Source organism: Scomber scombrus, chromosome 22, assembly GCF_963691925.1.
Source record: "Scomber scombrus chromosome 22, fScoSco1.1, whole genome shotgun sequence".
Taxonomy (NCBI): domain Eukaryota; kingdom Metazoa; phylum Chordata; class Actinopteri; order Scombriformes; family Scombridae; genus Scomber; species Scomber scombrus.
In genome coordinates, this window is record NC_084991.1 from 1,782,798 (window position 1) to 1,798,334 (window position 15,537).

The 15,537-nt window shown below is 42.2% G+C and overlaps 1 protein-coding gene across 1 annotated transcript in view; it reads right to left on the bottom strand.

Moving 5' to 3' along the window:
• Positions 1-4,208: 4,208 nt before the first annotated feature.
• The window catches only part of LOC134004516 (protein bicaudal D homolog 1-like), a 54,415-nt gene continuing 43,086 nt past the window's right edge, over positions 4,209-15,537 (bottom strand). The window contains exons 6-12 of the mRNA XM_062443822.1: positions 14,896-15,393; positions 14,389-14,567; positions 12,617-13,001; positions 11,894-12,088; positions 9,677-9,828; positions 4,991-5,268; positions 4,209-4,900 (exon numbers count right to left, since the gene is read on the bottom strand). Coding sequence (XP_062299806.1) covers positions 4,209-4,900; positions 4,991-5,268; positions 9,677-9,828; positions 11,894-12,088; positions 12,617-13,001; positions 14,389-14,567; positions 14,896-15,393 — 2,379 coding nt within the window. The remainder of the gene's footprint in view (positions 4,901-4,990; positions 5,269-9,676; positions 9,829-11,893; positions 12,089-12,616; positions 13,002-14,388; positions 14,568-14,895; positions 15,394-15,537) is intronic.

Sequence of the window (15,537 nt, forward strand, 5' to 3'; positions counted from 1 at the left end):
ATTACATTTAAATACAAACCATGTGAAAAATCAATGTCTATATCAATCTAATGCATCGATATCTAATATCGATTGATTGAGCTATAAAGGAGAGTGTCAACATTGTGTGTAAAACAATTTTTCGTAAATATTGACTGTAATGGAAACTGCCTTACTCTGTGACGGCAAAATCATGTTACCCTGACCAAGAAAGGCTTTCCAATAAATGTGTATTTTTGCCAGAAATGTCCATGTTCCACAAGATAGTGAAGATCCATGGATCAGTACTACCGTTTTCACACTGTGTGAAATAAATGGAAACCAGTAACTTCTCAAAAGGTAAAACACGTTCACAAAACCTGACACCATGCGGCATATTGAAGAAGATCGTCAGCAGTAAAATGTTGTTATCTGTAGTTCAAGGTCAGGATTCAAAAAAGAGCTGACTGTGAGTGCAGGAACAGTCAAGGGAGGGGCATAAAGGGAATGACCATCCAGTCCAACACTGTGTGTAAACCGGTTTCTTGTCAAATGCCACTTGCTCTCTTAAAATCAAAGTATATGACTACAGCCAGAGAGCTCCAATCGCTTTAAGCAGAAAAATAAGGGGAAGATATGGGTCTATCATGGCTTTCAAAGCAGCCAATCTGCAATCTAGAAAATGAAGGTGCCTGTCAAATGAGTTGTTGCCCCATGTTGCATAGTGAAAAGATTTTTGTGTCCATTTATATCACAGTATAAGACAAGAGTCAACAGAGAACCGTGAAATCGTCTACATTAGTAGATAAAGAAGGAAAGAAGAAGAGTGGTGTTCAAAGGGGGAAAAGAAAAAGTGTATATTGGGAAAAGCTGAAGGGGACATGGGCCTGTATTTGCCCAGTTTGTATTCTAGACAGCCCCGTGACAAAATATATCTACAAACAGTTCTGATAGTACAGACAGTTCCGACAATTACAAGTAATATCTGGCATAGCTGAGTCATTTTTCACCCCACTGAAAGCAATCCAAGCCAAAAACAAATACATAAAAACCAGCATTTTAGCCTGAGGTGCAGAGAAAAGAAAAAGAAAGTAAACACTTTTTTAAAAAAAAGCTTCTGTGGCCAGACAAAGACAATCAGCCAGAGCATGTACTTGTTAATAGGCTACACTGTGTAGGTATAATAGGTACTGTAAGGCACACACAGACACAGGGAATACGGTATCATGTGTGCTGAATTGGTAGGATTTCAGATATGCTGTAAGCCAACAGTTAAAAGCAAAGAAACTAATTTGCTGCCAACTCAGATAAAATGATATAATTGACATCAAGTGTGAAGCCAGTACAGAGATATGGATGTATTTAAGACTAGCTTGTTGGGTACCCACGTATAATGGGTAAATACTGGATAAACACTTCTTGGAAGGTGTATTTTCAGTTTTAAAGACCAACTCAGTATCATTCAGATTTTAATTATGGACTTCCAAGTGGGAAGAACTGATCATGTAAGCCTCCAAGTTGCAATTATGACTGAAAGGTATCAGAAATTCAGACAGCTACTATATCTTCCACCTGGCAGAGAGAACTACAAACTGGTGGCAGAGTGGCTGCAAACCATAATCACTGCCAGTTACATCTGAATAAAATCCATTATCAATCAATTCAGTAAATCAGAATGGAGCTTTTAACTTTTCTAAGAAACCACTTTAAAAGTGGAAAACAATAAAAGTAGCTAGGCTACAAGACAGGACTTATCTTGGAATGATGTGTGAACTCACCAAAGTTGGAATAACTTTTCCTGTTCCTCCAACCTGTTTCACTGCATGAATTCTGTATACACTAGCAGTTTCTCCCTGCTTTCAGTGTTTGTGCTAAGCTAGGCTTCACACACCCCAGACCTGTCTTTGTACTGGACATCCACTTGAAACTGATACCCGTCTTTGGGTAAGATGTAAAACAAGAATATTCTTTAAACTTTAAGACTATACCTTTAACTTTGACACCAACTTAACTCTAACATTAGGTGCTGTCTAAACATGGGGATCTGTTCTATCAGTCAACACAATGTCATGATGCTAGAAGAAGTCATTCTGATTTTGGTTACTGACTCATTCTGGGTTGAATGAGGTATGATCACGTTCCCTGAGTTTGGTGCAGTTCCATGAACAAGCCTTCACACAACATGAATACATTCGGTCTGAGTTGCCAGACAAACCTCTGCAGGTGGCTTCAGAGGCACAAGAGGGTGCTACATTGTTATTGTACCAGTATAACTGAAGTCAGAAATGATGGTGAGTCACAATGGTCTTGACTCACTTTCTCTTCCTGCCAGTGTGTGGATATTGGGATACTGAGTCATGTTGTTGTGGTACTTTATTTCAAATCACATGGTTTGTTGAGTTAATTCCTACATTCACCGATATGTTTAATCATCTCAAAACAGCTGAATTGTTCTTATTAATAAAAAATGAACTGAATTTGGCATGATGATGCATGAACAATAAGAACCAATTTCCAAATGATTGTGAGCTCATTCTATATTAGAAACTGTAACCACTCTAACTGGTAGGGATTTGTAACGTTTGTCACTATGGGACTGAAAGGTGATATGCTTGATTATTTCGGCTAGCTAAAGATTTCATCATAATAATCAATCTCTTTTTTGTTGTTCATATACTTGAGGCAGGCCTAAATAAGGACAAATGAAGAGAAAGCAAGTTCATACTATTTAGACACACCCCCAGAACTAACTCCAAGTCATATTACTTCTTGTACAATGACTAGACTATGGGATTCAGCTGATCCTACACTGGTCATATGCCAAGTGCTCTCCAACTTCCCTCCTCCTTCTCATTCATTACTCTCTGTCACAACCTTCCATTCAGTCTGCACCACTGTCAAAACGTTGTTGTTTTTTTATGTGGAAGGGGATAGAGTGTGCAGTATAAGAGCATCCAAATATGAACATGCATAGCTGAGTAAATGGCAACCTCTGGGTGGTGCTAGAGATGGAAAATATATGCTAAAGGCTGAGCTGATGATGGGAGCAACCCTGGACAAGAAATGATGAAGACACTATTCACTGAGGTGCAATTATAGGTTGCTTTTGGAAAGCAGAACTACACGAATGCATACCAGTGAATGGTCAGTCATTCCTCATCCACAGTTGTTTTATCATACAAGCAGTGTGTATCTTTTGTAAGATTACAGAGTGAAATCAAAGCTGTAACACTGAAGGGGTCAGTATGCTTCAGGTCCTTTGCTGGATTGACGAACAATAAGCCTATCTCAAATACCCTGATCTCGCACCTTTCCAATGAAGGTTGGGAAAAAAATTAAAAAATTTTGTAACCGACAACGCAACAAGCACTCTTGCTTCACACAGAGATTGGTCTGGAATGTTAAGCTGTAAACAATTCCAGACTATCTCTGTTTTTGTTCTACTTCTACAACTTCTACTGTCACGGAGAGCAATGAAACCTTTAAGGAGAAGGCATTCTGAACGCGTGTGCCGTCATCCCCATTTATACAACCCTGTCTATGATGGCAGACTTTTAGCTCTGCCTTCGAACATGGCCATTTAGAACAGGTATAAACACCTTTGCGTTCAGACATGTTCGGATGAGAGATTGTACAACATGGTTTGTTTGAAGCATACTCAACCCTTCAGCATTCAAGTACCTCATCAAAAAAGAAGAATCCTTGCACTGAAAGACATTTGGTTTACAGTGTTTGTGTATACAGTATATGAGACTCACTACCATTTAAAACAAAGTGGATATTACACTGAATATAGAGGGTATTTAATGTGTCATGGCCCTCATTTGTACCTGCGAAAAGTGTCCGCCAAGTGTCCAGTCAATGTCTGAATGTCTCTGTGTTTTAATAACTTCATGCATGTGTGGTCTCAACCTGAAGAACCTAAATGCTAAAAACTCTCATTAAAAAGTCTCTATTAACGTCCTCCTGGACCAATCAGCAGTCTCCGAATAAAAGGAAGGCGGGGCCACTTGTGCTCCTTATGTCAAATCCCTGAGCAAAGTCACTGAACATTCAGAACCCATTGGCCAAAGCTTAGGCACAGGAAAACGGGAAATGGGAAACAGAAAACCATTCTGTCCTCCTCTCTGTGAGCCCCCATTTTCTCAGGTGACGGAAAGAGAGGGATGATGGGAGTTGCAGTTGTATTGTCAATAAGGAGCCTGGTGAAAAAAAGCCTTAAAAAGGCTCACAATAAAGGTTTTAGTCTGTCAGTGTCGGGGCCGGTAGGAACTGTAGTATCTGGGGTAGAGGGGAGTGTAGTTGCTTGAGTGGGTGTAGTAGGTGGGGGTGCCTGAAGTGAGGTAGGAGCTAGAGGGGGTATAAGCAGGAGAGGAGCTGTAGTAGGCGGAAGAATAGCTGTGGGAGGAAGAAGGGGAGTGGGAGGAGGAGTAAGGGGAGGACGAGGAAGGAGTGTGGAGGATTGAGGAGCGTGTCAGGCTGGACAAGGGCCGAGTTCGGGGTGAGGGGCTCCACGTGGAGCGCCTGAGTCCCATGACAGGGGAACGGTAAGGAGAGGACGGGGCAGATCCTGGCTGGGCAGGCCTGGTGGTGGTAGTAGTAGTAGTGGTGGTGGTGGTAGAGGTTGACAGCGGAGAGGGTTGAGAGTCTGATGTGTAGTGCCTGGAGAGGCCAGAGCTACGGGGCAGAGTGGGGGGGATATTGACACTGAAACTTTGGGAGTCAACCATAAACGTCCGCACCCCCAGGGTCCACTGGGAGTGAGCCAGCCTCAGAGGGGTTGAAGGCGGGGTCTGGGATGAGGAAAAGGAGGGGGCCTCCAGAGATGGGGGGCTCTCTGGTGCCACAGGGCCAACCGATGAGGCGATTGCTGGTGATGACGGACTGCGAGGGGGTATGTGTGAGGTGGGGGAAGTGAGAGCTGAAGCCAGAGCCGCAGCAGCTGCACTGACCATGGACGCACTAAGGTTGGCAGAAAGATCATCAGAAAAAATTGACGTAGGACTAGTAAGGCTGGAAGGGGGGAGGCTACCGGGGACCAAAGCCGAAGTGGAGCCATGGGCAAGGTTGTAGGCCGAAGCCGAGGCCGGGGGACTTACTTTTGGGGTGCTGGTCTTCATACGGGTCAACCTGCTCCCGCGTGTCCGGTGGGTCTGCTCTTGGTCAAAGGCCAAATCCTCCAGGCGCTGGGTGAGGGCCAGTTTCTGTTGGATGGCCATCCGCAGGAGGGAGTTCAAAGTCTTCTTCTCATCCTCAGCAGCAGCCAGCTGCCTCTGCATATCATCCAGCTGGGTCACATACTCGTCACACCTGAAGAAAGCAAAGTTTCAGCAGATTGATGCCAAATGGAATATTAATGCAAAAGACCAGATACAAATATGGAAGTGTTCAAAGCAAGCTGAAAGAAGAGATCATGAAGTTAGAAATATTCAATATTATATTCAATATTATTTGTAAATATGCTTATTCACTTATTGCTAAGAGTTAGTAGAGAAGATTTATACTTTTTCATTTTATTTGGCCTGAGTTCCTCAGTAAAGCCACAATGTGCTGTTTTTACACTTCAGCCTCTGAATGGGCTAAACAAACAGGAACATGGTAAGCAACATTATATGACGTAGGTATAACATGTTAATTAAATAATTTTGGAGTTGTTAGTAGACAGATTTTTGTTACCTTTAGACAGGCTAGCTGTTTTCCTGTTTCCCGTCTTTGTGCTAAGCTAAACCAGCTTAACCAGCCAGTAGGGGCAGCAACAATCAACAATTGCTTCAGTTAGATATCTGCTAGGGGACAACCAATCCTTAGATCAATCATTGCCAAATGCTCTACCTTGAGAGCGGGTTGTGCTGTGAATTGAAATAAGTGTTGATAAGATTCCCTATAAGCCTATCATATAGCTTAGAGTTTTGTGTTGTCAGCAGTCTTCGCCATTTAACAATATACATTTTGACATAGTAAAAGGTCTTCCTGACATTTGGCTAGACTAAAAACAAGGCTTACCTAGTCCTGGACGCCTACACTAGGAAACTAATTCAGCTTAATTCTGATTCTAGTGAAGTCTTGAAATATCTCAGACTTTATTAAATGTGTTATCAACACGTCACGACTGATTACCCATGTTACCATCGCAGATCCATTTGTTTATTTGTACATTATTAGTTCAGTTGTTTTGTTCAGGCATGAAGACGGATATATTAAAAGGGGAAGGGGTCCATCAAGGCTGGATGGCTAAGGTGCTAGATTTTTGTGCTGCACCTTCTTCGTAGCTATGGGTTCAGGAACACTGGTCTGAATAACAAACCAGTAGAAAGACTTCCCCTGAAAAGTGGAGGCTGGTGTAGCATCATGGTAATGCCTATTGTTTTGGAATTTGGAGTCATATTTTATTGGAGGCAAAACAGCCAGAGCAAACAGTGCCCCAACTGTTATTTTCCTGACCAGAGTAGAACGCACAGTGCACAGATGGGAGAAGATACTCAGATAGGTGGGAAGTGCATTCAAATAAAGCAGCACAAAGATAGTTTTATTTTGGTTGAAATTTGGTCCTAGAAATCAGAATCACATCTATTTGTGGTGCAACATCAATCTGTTGATGCTTTGGTGATTTTATTAACAGGACCAAACTAAACACTTGCTGCAGACATGCTGCAGCAATTAATTAATGCGTAAAATATGAAAAACGTATTTCAATTAACACTCTCCAACCAAAATGCACAGATTTAATGTGGTTAAAGCAGGAAAGTCAGTAAATCAGTCTGAATTGATCTATACATGTGGGTGATTCTTACAGTATCTGCTGTCCACAGCTGCTTTATACTGTATGAAAGGAAAAAAAAAAAAAGAAAGTTCATTAAATCCCTGCAGCATCTTAAAGCAGCAGGACTGATATGTTGATCAATCTGCAGCCTCTGAGGAGTGAAGTGCCAGAATTTGGACACTTTTGTGCTGCCATGAACAGTCCAAATCTGTGCAGGTCAGCTATAGTACAGCAGCAGGACTCTAACAAGGTCTCTCTCAATGTAATTGCACGGGGACTCAAGGAGTAAATGTGGTTTATAAAAGCACTGAATGGTTAACGGCCAAAATACATTTCTGAACTGCTGCTACATTATGAACCATCCAGACCTCTCTGGTCATCTGGGACAGTTCTGCTTTCTGTTCTCAAAGTCAAAACTAAACATGGAGAAGCAGTGTTCAGTTTTTATGTTCCACATATCTGAACAAAGTCCCTGAAGACTGCAGGTCTGCTGTAACTCTCAGTTCTTTTAAATCAAAACTGAACTTATTAAATCCACATTTAAGAGTTAATATTTCACATTGCACTGTACGTTTGTTATTATCCTCTTTCATCTGTCGTATTCTATTTTAGCTTCATTCTATTTCCAATTCAACACTTTTAATCATTTTAAACATCCATTTATTTTGTTATGTGTTTCACTTTGAATTTCCTTGTTGAAATGTGCTACACACGCCTTTACCTTGCCTTGCCTCAATGACGCAGCATTTTTTCTGTGGGTTTACAATTAATGGGAACATGCAAATGAATATGAATAAATAAACTCTGGTTAGATCTCTGACCAGCTTGAATTTGAGTTTAGCGGTTTACTAATATTGCATAGCAACTGCGGGCAGTTGGGAACACTCTTTCTGTACTCTTTAATACAGTTGTTGTTATTGGACAATTGGATAATTTCTATATTGTAATATTTGGTAACCATTTTATAAAAGCAATATCTCATTCCTGGCTGTGGTAATTTGTGATTATATCATAGCAAAGGGGGTTGTCTGAACAATAGCCCTTCAGTCATGAGATATTGCTTAAATAAATCATTATCTTTGACTTAAAGCAAATAATACGATTTCATCTAAATGAGTTTGGAGGTTTTCTAACTGCTTCACAAACTTTGACATGGTAATCTTCCTCCCAAGTCCATTTAGGACTTATTTTGGTGTTCAGCTTAGTCTTAATACCCTAACAAGGACCTGCTCTAGCACTGATATCTGCTCCTTTATCCTACTATAAATACAACCTGTAACATCTGGTTTCTGAGTTTGTGCATTCTTGGTTATTTCCTGTTTTATTTTGTAATCACCTTTGTCTCTCGTTTCAGAAGATCTTTACTTCCTGTCCTCCTGTGTTTCCCACCTTGCGTGTGATTACCTGCCCCACCCTGATTAGAGTCACCTGTGTTTAATTATCCCACCTTCCCTTGTGTATTTAGTCTGTGTGCTCTCATTTGTCTCTGCCAGTTCATCTCTTCAGTTTCCTGTGAGTGTCCCAGCCTATTAGTGTGTACTCCTTGTGTATTTGACCAGTTTAGATTTTTTGACCCTGTCTAATGCAATTCGATACCTTTGTCTACCCTGACTGTCTACACGTGTACCGAACCTGCTTATCATTAAACTCTTTGGATTGGAACCGTTGTTTTGAGTCTTGCTCTTGAGTCTGCTTCTATTGTCAGTCACTACACAACCCTGTATTGGATTGGACGTGTTGTTTAAAGGATAGGTTTAGGTTTCTTACGTCTGTCTTAATACAGTACTGATGCGTCATGTGGAAATGGGTCCTCATCGCTGTAACAATTCCTACTCTGGAACAAAGAAGGGACCAAAAAAATGCGTTCCAAAGTTCAGCTGAAGCTAGCATGATACTTCAACTGTCTCAGTTACTTAACTTGAGTCAATATAGAAAGGCAGGAGCAATCCAAGATGGAGATTAAATGCAAAACACACAAAATAGTCCACCTTTGGGTTTTATTAGTAATTGGCAACCAGTTTATCGGTGCATTCAAAGATTTCTCTGAACACGACTTTAGTAAAAGCTGGATGATGTCAGAATTTACATGCCACCACTGCCAGAATGTATCCCTCCACCACAGCTCAGTGAGGAACTTCAGTCCACATAAACAAAAGGGATATCATTCTAAACAGGCTGTAACTTTAGAACATATCAACTCAGTTTAGCTAACTGAGGCTGCTGAAGCATCTTAACAGCTGAACTTTGGAACAAGAGCTGTGGATTTTGGCCTTCATTTCTTACAGTGTAGTGAGGTGCCAAGGGAATAACTTCAGGGTCAGTTTGGAGAGTAGTGATGTACGTGATAATGTACATAATGACTCATCAAGATTGTATTAAGACAGACTTAATACTTCAAGGTACTGGCGAGACAATGACATACAATCGAGGACGCAATCCAGGAAAGAGGTGAAGTAGTTCACCGCATTCACATTATAAAGTAAGGATCAACTTTTATTGCTGAACTGATTCAAATGACATGAATCAAATGAATTCACGCAGGGTAAATGTTGGTCTGGAAGCAGCCTTAGTTTCAAATAAGTACAATTCTCATTCCCCTCTATAATCCTAATCTTCTCATCTAGCTCTCAGCAAGAAAGAGAATAAGCAAATATTCCTTTGAGATCAGAGTGTTTTTTGATGGTGAGATTAATACGCAAAGAATCAAAAGAACTGATATGAGAAACAAGAACTTTAAACTAAACTTAACTTTAAAGCTACACAAATTAATGGACTTTTTGGCCACTTGAAGGCAGAGTAACCCCCAAACAGGTAGAACGGAATATTATGAATCTTGTTTTCTTATAAAGTTTTAAATGGTAATGTATTAGCAAATAGTTACTATACGCATCCAGCTAACACACAGTAACATGTGATTCATAAATTAGGTGTTATAGTTTCTTGTATAGGATCTCTGACCTGGTGGCAAACATTGCTCGTAGAGAGGAGAATGTCGCGGCATCCTCTTTCAGGGCCTTCAGCTCGTTCCTCAGCTTCGTCATGGTGTCAGTCACCATGGACTTCTCCGCCTCATACTTACTCTTCAGGTTGGACAGAGCCACCTCTGCCGTCTGGGCAAACACACAGATAGAAAATAAATTGCTGAATTTTTGTATCAGTGTTTTTCATCATTTCCGATAGTTTCGACTAAAGCAGGCATGTCCAAACTACACCTGGCTTGACTCATTTAATCATCTGATCTCACTCTTCAGAAAGTTGATTGTTTGAATCGTGTGCTCTTGATGGGTCGGAACAAAAACCTGCAGGCACAAGACCCTTTATGGAATAGTTTGGACATGTCTGGACTATAGTTTGCGCTGTGTGTAAATCAGAAGTATGTTTTATCCTAAGTAAGACATTCTGTGAATAGATAGCAGCTCTAGCCCTGTGCATTCTATCAGTGATGCATGTCTGTCTATGGAAAAGCCATATAAAACAGGCAATATAAAGTAATAGCAATGGAGGAGACAGCAAATCTAATCTAACTTATTGATTGGTGTGTGTCAGGGACACATAGGCCAATAAACACTTGCACTATTAACTGCTAGACTCATTCCCAAATGGCATTGTTAAACCCAGTGTGAGTGGCTGCTTTCTTGTTATGGGAATTGTGTTGATTTCTACTGTGTGTCTCTGCCCATATTGGTTTATCCTCATAAAGTTTGGATAGGGCTATCAACTGGATGGAGATGCAAGGATACAGTTAAGCTGATTCAAAAGCAAATGGAAAGACTTTATTTTTTCCCTGTTTGTTTCCTTTCATTCTTGTCTTTGTTTTAATTGTCTCGATCTTTACCCGTACAGACATACTCAACTAAACCACAAGACAAACATTACCACAGTTTACAACTGCAACTCCCACACCATAACTAAATGACATTGTATAATCTTCTAAACTGTTTTATTGTACTATTGTCTTAATGTCTGCATGCTCTGACACTGTCCCAATTGTCTATGGTTATAACTCTTGTATTGCACCAATAAAGAAAAGAAAAACTAAAACAGGGAAACAAGCATCAACCATTGTCTTCATTACAATGTCTCTGTCATGCATCCTCATTAGGCAAGAATTTGATTAAACCTGATTAAATTATTGGCCAATGTCACAGAAGATGTTGATTACTGAGCGAGAGAAGATAAATATACTGTAATTCTTTTTTTCTGGGTTCTTTTGTTGTTTGTGGGGAGTCATGAGCAGTGCTGGGGGTAATTCGTTACTAAGTAACATGTTGGAGTACCTTGATTACTTTTTTGATGTAACCTAGTAACCTGTTAGGTCCACAATTTACTCAGTTGTTTGGTAATTTTATCCCTGTAGCTACCTTTTTGTTGCAAGAAAAGAAAATCTGCCACAAATTCACAGGGTTACTACTTTTTTGGCAGGCAGCCAGGCACCTGGCTACGTGCTACGGTTATATCACTGCACGCGTGTGCGGCAACTCAGTGTTCAAGATAGCAGAAGGGACAGCATTCACTTTGTGTAAATATTCACATTATTTTGAATTAGTGGGAGGAAATAAGAACAAGAACATTACAGTAACATGTAAGTTGTGTGTGTTGGCCTGTTGCAGTGATGTAAGAATGTGTTTAAAAGCCTGTATGTAGTTTATAACTTGTATGTGAGCATATGTTTGAGAAGCCACTTTAGTCTAATAAAGACTGTAAATGAGACATTGTGTGTGTGATTCCTGCTGTTAGTGTAAAGATTAACAGATGATGATCCAGACTTGACTGTGTGATGATGGTACAGTCATTATATTTAAAGGTCTGGACTAAAACAACAAGAGGAATCACAAAGTAACACTAAAGTACTCTAACCAGTTACTGTTCTCAGAAGGTAATGCTGTAATGTAACTAGTTACTTTTTAATGGAAATAACTGTAATGTAATTAGTTACTTTTAAAAGTAACGTTCCCCAACACTGGTCATGAGGCATCCCAGATGCCCAGATTAGTTGTTGTCCACTGTGATACACTGTATGGTATTCTGTCAGTAAAGTTGACTTTGAACTTTGAACTTTGAACTTTGAAACAATCGAATGTCGCACCCAATGACCAGTTTTAGTCCTGCTTGGTTAAGTATGTCAGATTGGACTGATACCATGTATTCTGAACCTGGCATTACATGTCCTCTCACCTGTTTGTTGGCCTTGAGAACCAGTCTTAGCGTGGCTATCTGCTCTCTCTTGGTGCTGAGCAGAGACTTGAGCTTCAGGATCTCCTCCATGCAGGTCTCCTTGTCCTTGTCCAGCAGAGGGGCCAGTTCCCTGGCCGCAGCTCTCTGTCTGGACAGCTGCAGAGACCTGTCCACTGCCCGCTGAAGGTGCTTCACCTGGGGGACGGCAGCAGAGAGGTGAGAGGAAGAGGACCATGGGACAAGAGGAGATAATAGAAGAGATACAAGGTAGTATACTTCATTTTGGAGGTGCTTCAGAAGAAAGGAGAGAGTAGTTAGTGAGGGATGGAGATAATCAGGAATTCAGGTAAAAGAAGGGATTTCATCTGTGGGGGAGGAGAAGAGAGGAGAGATAAACAAGAAGGAAGGAAAGGAATGATAATACACTGCTGAAAACACAAGATAAGAAAACTAAAAACAGACTTTAGTTTTCTAAAAGGTGTTAGATATAAGCAAAAGAGACGAGAGAGAGGAAAGAAAAGTAGAAAATAAAGGGGGGGGAAGGACAAACTGAACAAGCTATAGGAAAGTAAGATGAGAAGAAAAGAGAGGTTTGACTGGGGGAAAAAATGTGGTTCATTTGTGGTTGATGAAGATGATTAACTTGAGAGTAAGTGGACAGAAAAGTTTAAGAGAGGAGAGGAAAGAAGGAGGACGGGGAATTCCTCTGACACTGTGTCCTACCTGGTCTCTGATGATGGAGTTGAGGTTGTAAATGTTCATGGGCTCCCTGCGCAGCTCGCCAGCCGGCTCCAGGGCAGGTGATGACGATGATGACGACGATGAAGAGGCACTGATGCTGGGCGAGCGGGTCGGAGGTGTGCAGGGCGGCAGGCTCTGCTCAGACGGCACATGGAGGCCCTCCCGGTTCCCCTCCTCTCTCCCCCGCTCCCCAGATAGGGGCTCTTTGGACGGAGACCCCGAAGGGCTCCGAGACTCCACGGGAGTTGAGGTTGCTGAAGCGACAGTGGCCAGCCTCCTGGCCAGGCGTGGTGTGAGGAGCACTTTGCTGTTGTCCGAAGACATGGCTTTGAGACAGGCACTGAGGCCCCTGAGCCCCCTGCCTTGTCTAGAAGAAAGAAAAATAATTTGATTACTTGATTGACTTGTATCTACTAAAGACACTCCGCAACTTTGGAGTTTGAGCCTACCCATTCCTATTGAAAGTCAAATTCTTTACTCATTACACCACCCTGTTGCAAGTGCGGAGAAACTGCAGTGAAACGGTCTAACTTAGGGTTCTCAAAGGGTGTTCTGCCACCCAGTGGTTGCAAATATAATTGTGTGGTCTGTTTTTTCACTTCCTCTTAGCTTGTGTTGAACATGTGAGCTTTGACAGTCCAGTACCCAGAATTGGAAACTAGTTGAGACTTGTCTCCTCTTTGGTGGGGTAGGTGTCAGACCAGGTAAACTCAAACATGTGATGAGGGTGAACTGGTTTGCTAGGTCTTTTTGCAATGCTAAAAGCACCACAGCTTCTGTGGTAGCAGAGACCAAAACCTGGGTGTGGGAAGAGTCCAACTGAAACATCTTTCAGGGAAGGTTCAACCTAATGGATCAGTAATCTGCAAAGACAATCGCATGATACTGGAGAGCTGTGTAATAGCAAAGACTCAGGAGTAGATTTGCCTTGAAATATTGAAGGCTTTGGGTGTTGTTGGGACCTTTCGGGAGACCGGTGCATATGTTGCAATTCTTACACAACTCAGACTCCCTCATACTTATGCCACAGCACTGGAACTGAGACTACAACTGATTGTAGAACCTTAAATCATGAAGGAACAATGTATATTTTGTTCTGGTTGTGGAAGAGTGAACCAGCTCTTTACTTAAGAGAGCATTTGAATGGTAACTCGTGTTTGCCGCCTGGACAGGTAAAGTTTTCCATTGACTTCAGTCCATGCCCTTCAGAGAGTCTTACAGAGGTGCTGTGGTAATATTGGATTCTAGGAGGAAGGTATTAACTTCTTCAAAAAAGTCTTGCTCCAAAGTCCAACACTCTCCTGTGGGGGAAGTTTTTTGTCATTCTCTGGTCATTTCCTATCCTGGAAACAGTAAATCATGACCTGTCTCTTTCAGAACGGTTCTTCTTTCTGTCTACTGGGGTTAGCTGGGGTAAGAAGCTGTCTTGATAAGGCTGGCTGTATCCTATGGTAACCAAGGTAGAGATACGGTACTTCAAGCAGAGGGTTAGAGGGTCAGACAGATAATGTGAGAACACGTAGTGCTTGAGAACATAACATGTATCAAAGAAAGTGAGCATCTCCTGGCTTGAGGACCTGGAGTTCTGCATGTATAATGATAATAATAGAAGGATTTTCAAGGGTGTATTTTTTCTCAATTGGCCCTCCACTTTAAATAGACTCTTTAATTGCCTCAGTCACTGTAACTTTCAGCAACCCTGCTCCACCCTTTGATATTGTAAAGGATATCCTATTAATAAACAACAGTCAGACCTGTAGTAGTCCAGCATGACGCGGTTGGGTGTCTCATTGCTGCAAAGACAGACATGGTGGTAGAGCTGGGCAAGCTCTTCGCTCAGCGTCACCAGCTCATCCTGAGCTGCGTTCAACGCACTCTGACTCTCCCTGGATGCCGACTGAGCTGCCTGCAAGTCCATCTCCAAGGTAGAAGCCTAAGAGGAGAGGATAGGAGAGGAGAGGAGAGGAGATGAGAGGAGAGGAGAGGAGAGGAGAGGAGAGGAGAGGAGATGAGAGGAGAGGAGAGGAGAGGAGATGAGATGAGATGAGATGAGATGAGATGAGATGAGATGAGATGAGATGAGATGAGAGGAGAGGAGAGGAGAGGAGAGGAGAGGAGAGGAGAGGAGAGGAGAGGAGATGAGAGGAGAGGAGAGGAGAGGAGAGGAGAGGAGAGGAGTGGAGAGGAGAGGAGAGGAGATCCTTTATCCATGTATATCTCTGTCATTCCGTTCAAACAGACAGTCAGTATTAAGTGATTACCTTCTCTCTTCCATCCCGGCAGCTCTTCTCCAGTGAGGCCACGTGCCTCTCCAGTCTTTGAAGGTGACAGTTTCCTCTTAGCTTCTCCTGTGCTGCACCCTCCCCGCACTGAGCCAGTCTCTCCCGCAGGGCTTTCACTTCCGCCTTGAGCTCCACCACCTCTGTCACAGCCACACGATACTTGCACTGCAAGATTTCCAGACCCGGTGTCTGGTATGAAAATACCTGACTTTTTTTTACTGTCCCACTCTTATCTTCATCATTTCCGCCCTCTTCTGCCTCCTCTTCACACCTGTCCAGCTCCATCAGGGCCTCTGGGGTGAGCTGAGAGGCAGCAGCACTGGCTCTGGCTCGTCGATGCAGGCGGCGGAGGGCAGTGACTTTCTGACTAAGGTGGAGGGCCTTCTCGTGCTGTTCGGTGAGAGCCCCCTGGGTATGTTGGAGCTGAGTCTGGGACTCTTGCAGGCTGCTCACCAGTGCTACTTTATCACGTTCAACCTGAAGGGGGCAGCAACATGATTAGGAAAAAACAGCTTATGATTCCATATGTTTAAATGTTCAACTAACAATTTTTAACGTGGTATGGTACATACTGTTCAACACATAAACTTTAGACACCTTCATCTACAATTATTGTACCAA